Source organism: Triticum dicoccoides, chromosome 2A (assembly GCF_002162155.2).
Source record: "Triticum dicoccoides isolate Atlit2015 ecotype Zavitan chromosome 2A, WEW_v2.0, whole genome shotgun sequence".
Taxonomy (NCBI): domain Eukaryota; kingdom Viridiplantae; phylum Streptophyta; class Magnoliopsida; order Poales; family Poaceae; genus Triticum; species Triticum dicoccoides.
In genome coordinates, this window is record NC_041382.1 from 144133959 (window position 1) to 144142199 (window position 8241).

Sequence of the window (8241 nt, forward strand, 5' to 3'; positions counted from 1 at the left end):
AAGAACCAGGAAAGGTCGATGTGTATGGTGGCAATATTACCAGAAATTTTCTTTTGGGCTTGGTTGTTCTGCAGCCCAGCATGCCTGTTGTATCGTGCGGTTGTTTTATAATATAAAGCGGGAAAACCCCTTTATTGTCTCAGTATTACCAAGAACCACGCAACAAGCCCACCACAGCACAAGTGCTTATGTTTAGTTCTCCAAAAATGGTACTATGCATAAACTGTGCATGATGTATGAGTCACAACTCATAGCTTGTAATGTTATCCATGAGTGATCCAAACATGGAGCTGGGCAGTTTTTCGTTTGTGAATTTTCGTTCACTAGATTTTAACACTGTAACAAGTAAGCAAATAATTGTAACAAGGAAGCTCATGAACTTGCTCTTTTAGCTAGATTTTCTACTACCAATTTTGGTTTGGGGAACCTATGAGCAAAATTGAATCTATCTTATTAGACGATGTAACCGTTTTTTCTGAATTAATAAAGTGATTTTTCTTTCAAAAAAACATGGAGCTGGGCATGCTAATGGCAACAGTAACACAATGCCCACAGCTGATAAAATCATAAATCCAAGGTTTGACACAGCTAGGGTGCAGGCAAACAAAGAATTAGGCACACCAAGTTTTGAGATGAACAAGATTAGTTTGAAAGCGACAGGTTTTAGGCAAGCTGGCTTCCAAGCAGGAGGTCAGCCTGGACACAATGAACCATACAGACAGAGTACATCGACGCAGGTGGTAAACTGCTGAAACCAAACACTTCCAGTTTTCACCACATGGATAACAGAGATACAGGCCAATTCATCGTTCGTTCATTAAGCAGCATCATTAACATCACTTTCCGCCAAACAAGTAGCCCAGGGAGGAGCCACCGCCAGGAGCAGCATGAACCTTGGTTGAAGGACGGTCCTGCAAGGGTTAACAAAGTCATCAGCCCACATGGTAAACAAACACAAAAATGTAAGAGACCAAAAATGACGACTGGATATCTTTTCACTATAAAATCAAAACATTAAAGTAGGCCGAATTAACAAGATGCTTAACTCATTTGCTTAGCGTTACATTTCAGGTGGGGTGGACCCGTTACATTCTTGTTACACTATTAACGGTAGTACAAACAAATATCACAAAACGAAATAAATTCTTGGTGGCTTAACATGAACCCACGTAGGTAGTTGTGAAAACTGTGCACCGGGCAGAACATTCTTCTAGCATACAAATTAATGATGGAGAAGCCAACAGTAATTAAACTTGTGTCAATCTTATGTCAATGGAAACTTCTGATATACCTCAACAGATGAAATTTGAAAGGGGAAATTAGCTGGATCGAATTGGGTTCATTACAAGGCAAAAAAAACATACCGTAAGGAAGTTGCCCGTGTTCTGGCCATCTGCACGGTAGTAGTTGTTCGCCCGGCTACCTGGAATGCCAGCTGGAATCTGCTTGGCTACATCAGCAGCTGCCGGTGCTGGTTTCTCAGCAGGTGCGGGCTTCGCAGCTGGTGCTGCAGCGGGCTTTGCAGGCTCACCATCTCCAAACAGGTAACCCAGAGAACTTTGACCACCACCAGCACTCCCGCCACGACTCATCTTGACTGTTAAGATAAATAGGTAAAGTGCAACATATGAGTGAACAAGTTCAGCATGATTGTCAGAGTGCAATACATTTTCAAAACAGCAAATGAAATCATCAGGGATAAAAGTTCCCAAAAAAATTCAGATCTCAGGGATAAACTACATAAGCCAAGTGAATCTTGACATCATATGTTTAGATGGTGGCATTTAAAGAAATATCATGGTAATTTAGGAGCAGAGGACAGAACAAAGCATGCATGCTGAACCAAGTCTTCAAACAAGAATGCTTAGTAAGATTAAGTGACCAGTGCTGCTTAGACTGAACGAAGTCAAACAGGGTCAGATATTATCACAAGCCACAAGGTAAGATGTCAATTAAAGCATACACAGGTTAGGTAAGATCAACTTCTGTGAAAAAATAAAGATAAAACTCTTAACATGAGAAAATATAGTTTGAGTGTGGCCGTGAAAGAATATCTAACAGTTGCTTTTAATAAGAACTTCTAACAAAGGGCATAGAGTATGCTTGCAGGACATGTTGATAAGGATAATGGTGGTTACCAGTCAATACAGGGCAACCTGGAAATGAGGCAATCCAGACCCAAAATATAACTCAATCCAGGGCAACTAATCAACATCAAACAGTAGATATCCACAGCATTGTGCTTAGTGAAAACATTTATATCTCTGTTAAGAGTGCATAATCAATAGAGGAGATGATAGCATCTCAAAACCTTATACGGTTAAACGAATGACAAAGACAAAAAATTCAGCATCTTTGGGTTGAGAAGATAAAAATAAGAGGGCAACAGGTTCCTCGCCACTAAGTGCGGTTTGGAAACACGATGAAGAAGTGAACTACACATTCATACAGACCAGCAAGTTAATAGAAACTCAAGGTCACTCAAGTAAGATAAGATATTTAAAGATCAAATCTCACTTCAATCAATCCTAGGATTGATTTTTCAACTGGACTGCAATTTGGTGCCTTCCAAGACCAAATTACACAGTATATGTGTGGCCTAGCACTGCAGCCAGCACCCAAGCATACAACAAGCAAAATCCAGACAGTAGGTCCAGTTTAAATTGGCAAAAAAACATATCATACCGATCCATTGCATATTTGATGCCATTTAAGGACACTTTGAGATTGTTGGATATAACTAGGGTGTTTGGCATACTTCATTTTCAGTTAGGCAAGTTATCCCTTAAGTTTTACTGCTACAAGTCATCACCAAAGAGGTTGCCTGAGACTAAGCATCAACCACGATATAACAAACAAGCCAGATAGGTTTCTACAGGCCTACACCATACATGGGTTGGAACAATCCTAACATGGCACAACGACAACAAGTCCATTTGAAATTCCGTTGTATATTTTCCAAAAGTTTCCCCTGAATTGGCTGAGCATCTTGTGAACGTCAGCACTTTTTCCATCAAAACAAGATCATTCACCTATAAACGACAAAACACAGCTGATATCACCACATACCAGCACATCTCTTCTATGATTTGTTACAAAATCGCCATCATCCAACCTTCTCTACACAGAACAGATGCACATCACAGGTCTAGTCGGCAGTTCCCCCACACCAGCTAACCTGAAACTTCAGTGACATTGGTACGATTACGAACCACATGCCCTAGAATCTTCAAATCTAGGCAAGGTCAACCCTCACGGAGAAACTGCCTTGAGCACGCAGACTTTCCGCGCCCAATTCCCCAAACTACAAGCCCGATCCCCACAAATCTATCATGGGCAAAAGTGAAATGGACGCCACTACCAACAAATCAACCACCACAAAAGTAATTAGGCGCAATTCCGAGATACACGCATCCTACATCGACGGATCCTGAACCATACGGGCACAGAAGCGCACGATCCATCTCATTTCTGAGAGCCTGAGACCAGATCCAGAACGAAACATCTACCGGAAAAACAACGGCGAGGGAGATCCGCCGCGCGGATCGCCGGACTAGGCGGCTGGAACCAATAGGGAGAGATCTGGGGAGGAGGAGAGGGGAGGCGATGCGATTAGATACCTTAGATCGGGCGCCGACGAGGGGACGGGGGGCGAGGGCGAGACAGGAGGAGGCGCTCGAAGTGGTGGGAGTGGTGGTGGGGAAGCGCTGCGTTGTTGGTTTCCTTTATAGAGTGGGACGTTTGCAGGGAGGGGGTGGATCTTTTGCAGTTTGGTACTCGTGCACGGTCGCAATTCGGAGAAAAGATGGCCCTGGCTGTGGGAGCAGTGGGTGATTTGGTAAGATGTGATTTCTTTTAAGTTGTTGCATGATTGGATGGTGTCCATGGACGACAATTCAGGGAATTGTCCAAATCAAATAGCTGGACAAAGGTTTACATCCCTTGTATGACCGGCTACCACAGCTGGCTAAATTTTGATATTTTGGGAAATGTGTTATTTGGCATTTGAAGTTGGGAATGTCATAAATGTGCTCGTACTCCGTCACTGGATTAGATGGCAAAAAGGGAAGCCAGAGAAAATGACAACTAGTTGATTCAAGCTTGGCCATGAATTTAACCAAGGAAATGTGGGCAATGTGCCACAAATAATTATACCATTGAATATGTATTCGAAAAGGGTTTTCTATAGTACAATATTGATATTTTAAGCCGCATGAATTATGTATTATTGCGATCTAATTGATGTTCAAATTTAGATCTCGAAAAGTATGCGCCTCCTAATCTGAAACAAGAGAAGTACTTTCTAAATATCCACCAAATAAACATACAAATTAGATCATTTTGTGTTTCCAAATAGGGGGGAAATCACAAGTCATGCATGAAACCTGAAGAGAAGAAGAAAATATCGACCATGTGTTTATATTTTTGGTGAATCTTTCATCGTAAAAAAAATGAGTTCCAGCAATGAGCTATCGAAAAAGAGTTAGGCATTTGGATTCGCAAAGCTATGTGACTGAAATTATGAGACTTTGAGGATATCATGGCTTGATTAGTATAACAAGAGACGAAAGCAAATTCCTCAACAACAACAAAAAGACGAAAGCAAAAGCAAATAGGGTCTTCCAATGATGGTGGATGGAGTAGGGTAGGATGATTTTGATCCGAAATGGAAGAAGGGGAAGACATTGCATAATACAAACATGTTTGATACATATACGCATTCATGATCTATATGTACAAACAGGCGCAAGATATTGTTTTTTTTTCTTGGTATTTCTCAAAAAAATTGAAAAATAATTGAAAAGATAACTGAAACATACATCAGGTCACAAATAAACTTGATATTATATCAAATTAATTAACCATTAAGTGACTTGACATATAATCGATGCCGACAGCATGCCAATTGTCCAATCATTGACGTTCTCTAAAACTACATATTTCTATAGCCATCTCTACAGCATTTAATGATTATGCAAACATACTAAGTGACATGGTTCTGAACAGAGAAAGAATCTATCTTGATACCTAGCTTGACCACCCAACCTATAGGAAAATCTTGTGACATATAGCATATGACCTACCATGTTTACAAGAGACTGCCGACGCTACCAATTGGCAATTGTACAATCCTCCAAAGGATCGTGTGTCGGGTCAAAAGAAAAAGGATGATTCGCAAAAAAAAGGATGATGTGTTAAATAATTCCCCATCTCTCGCAGGACATATTTGCAAGAGACCAAATAAAAACAGTTTCCATAGCCTGTTGACCAAAGTCGCCGAAACGCAGGCCGCAGAGAGAGCACATGGACGCTGGTGTGGTGTGTGGTGCGGGAGCGGCACAGGCAAATCGCCTCTTGGGAATGGCACGAGCCGTTGATCACATTATTCACGGTCGAGATCGCGCGGCGGAGTGTAACCCGTCGGTGCGAGTCTCCTCCGTGCGGCCCTATCCGTCCGTGTGCATGTGACCCGTGGGCCCGGCGACAGCTACAGAATAACCACGCCAAGATGGATGGGTCGTCCCTTTCCTTCCTCTGCCAATGGCCGTAGCCTAATCATACGCCAGCTGACTGCCCCCACCACTCTTAAGTTTAGTCTTAATCACATGAAGAAAAGGAAAGCACAGATATTATGAAAATTGGGTATTAAAAAAATACGAGCCTGACAGAAAACTGCGCCTGCCTCTCTTAATCATATGAAAAAGATGTAAAGCCTATCGGAATGATAGTGATATTAAGTTTATATAAAGAATGGTTGGTCCAAAAGAATTCTTAGTTGCATGAGAAAACAAGGCATCTCAGAACCATATTAGATGAATTACTAAAAGAATGTGCCTTTGGAAAAGAAATGGTACAAGGCTATATTTCTTGATCACATGAAGGTGCAAAATATTCCCTGCAGACAAAAAGCAAAATATTATTGTTCTCGAAAAAGCAAAATATTCTGCTTCGATTAGGCAAAATATTATACTGTATTTCTTAATCACATGAATTACTAAAATATTCTGCCTTTGGAATGGGCCCGCTAACATTTGCTTTTATGTTGATGAAATGAGGAGTGAGTATGGCGGGTGCTACTTTGGAAAAAGAATCTCCACACCAATGTTATCGCAAGTGGGAAATATATCTAGTGCCTCGGGAGCACCTTCATGTGCTCCGTGCGAGCTCGGCCTTTGGATCTTAGAGTCAAGGGCTCTCGTGAGATGACGAACATTTTTGTAAAAAAGCCCTTGAGGAGTTCAAAAAATGCGCACAAGTGCAGTAGCTACAGCAACTCCTCAGCTGCCTCCTGAGATCCGATGGCCCAGAAGGTTGTATCATGGGAGTAGGATGAGTCCAATTTACGTGGTAATTTTGGTTGTCATTTTGTGCCTTTATAATAGGCTTTGTGGAATTTTACCGCGTACGTGCACTCATTTTTGTTAATTTTCCCATGAAACACTTTTGGAGCGGATAAACACTTATGGAAGAAATCCTAGAAAATTATGGTGGAATCATGCTATTTAATGTCATAATCTCCTACCACAGAAGAATGAAAGAGGAGGCACTGGAGGTGGCTCCTGAGCAAAAAGACGGCAAACCATATGACCGCAAGCGTTCCTATGAGCGGTCATATGATGTGCCAGGAGAACCGCCTCGTCGACTATTTCCACCCTGTGGAATCGGATCAGAGATCAGAGGCACGAAGACACCAGAAACTCGCCCCGAAGGAGGAACCCTAGCCTCTGGAGCGATCCAGAGAAGGAACTTGCCAAGGAGGAGATCTTGATGTTCACCACCATCCACAAGGCGGGCTTCAACATCATCACCACTATCATCATCATCATCATCCACATCCTTCTCATTGTAACGCATCAAGAACCCTAGTGGATCAACTTGAGTATTACATGTGTAATCCATCGATGTTCATCACCACCACTTGTATGATGTTTGTTGCCTTGATGTGTGATGTGTACTACGCAATCTTCTTCTTGTAGACTCGTGTTGGGCCTCCAAGAGCAGAGTTTTGTAGGACAGTAGCAAATTTCCCTCAAGTTGTGGGAGGCGTAGAAGGCTTTGATTTAGGCTCAACTCGTGTTGGGCCTAAGATTTATCAAGCCGTGGGAGGCGTAGGATGAAGATGGTCTCTCTCAAACAACCCTGCAACCAAATAACAAAGAGTCTCTTGTGTCCCCAACACACCCAATACAATGGTAAATTGTATAGGTGCACTAGTTCGGCGAAGAGATGGTGATACAAGCGTAATATGGATAGTAGATCTAGGTTTTTGTAATCTGAAATATAAAAACAGCAAGGTAGCAAGTAACAAAAGTGAGCGAAAACGGTATTGCAATGATTGGAAACAAGGTCTAGGTTTCATACTTTCACTAGTGCATGTTCTCTCTGTTGGGGAACGCAGTAATTTCAAAAAAAATTCCTACGCACACGCAAGATCATGGTGATGCATAGCAACGAGAGGGGAGAGTGTTGTCTACGTACCCACGCAGACCGATTGCGGAAGCGTTGATGCAACGTAGAGGAAGTAGTCGTACGTCTTCCCGATCCGACCGATCCAAGCACCGTTACTCCGGTACCTCCGAGTTCTTAGCACACGTACAGCTTGATGACGATCCCCGGGCTCCGATCCAGCAAAGCGTCGGGGAGGAGTTCCGTCAGCACGACGGCGTGGTGACGATCTTGATGTTCTACCGTCGCAGGGCTTCGCCTAAGCACTGCGACAATATAATCGAGGTGGAATATGGTGGCAGGGGGCATCGCACACGGCTAAGGAACGATCTCAATGATTAACTTGTGTGTCTAGAGGTGCCCCCTGCCTCCGTATATAAAGGAGCCAAGGGGGAGGGGGCCGCCGGCCAGGAGGAGGGCGCAGGAGGAGTCCTACTCCTACCGGGAGTAGGACTCCCCCCCCCCAATCCTAGTTGGACTAGGATTCCCCGAGGGGGAAAGAGAGAGAGGGGGGCCGGCCACCTCTCCTAGTCCTAATAGGACTAGGGGAGGGGGAAGGCGCGCGGCCACCTTGGGCTGCCCCTTTCTCCTTTCCACTAAAGCCCATTAAGGCCCATATGGCTCCCGGGGGGTTCCGGTAACCTCCCGGTACTCCGGTAAAATCCCGATTTCACCCGGAACACTTCCGATATCCAAACATAGGCTTCCAATATATCAATCTTTATGTCTCGACCATTTCGAGACTCCTCGTCATGTCCGTGATCACATCCGGGACTCCGAACTAACTTCGGTACA

At 43.4% G+C, this 8241-nt stretch overlaps 1 protein-coding gene across 1 annotated transcript; it reads right to left on the reverse strand.

Annotated features, from left to right (window-relative positions):
• Positions 1-594: 594 nt before the first annotated feature.
• On the reverse strand, positions 595-3767 carry LOC119353868 (protein SPIRAL1-like 1). Its single transcript, XM_037620565.1, has 3 exons — positions 3621-3767; positions 1365-1597; positions 595-911 (listed from the first exon to the last, which is right to left on the reverse strand). The coding sequence occupies exons 2-3, from the start codon at positions 1590-1592 to the stop codon at positions 837-839; spliced, it is 303 nt and encodes a 100-aa protein (XP_037476462.1). The 5' UTR covers positions 1593-1597; positions 3621-3767; the 3' UTR covers positions 595-836.
• Positions 3768-8241: the final 4474 nt, after the last annotated feature.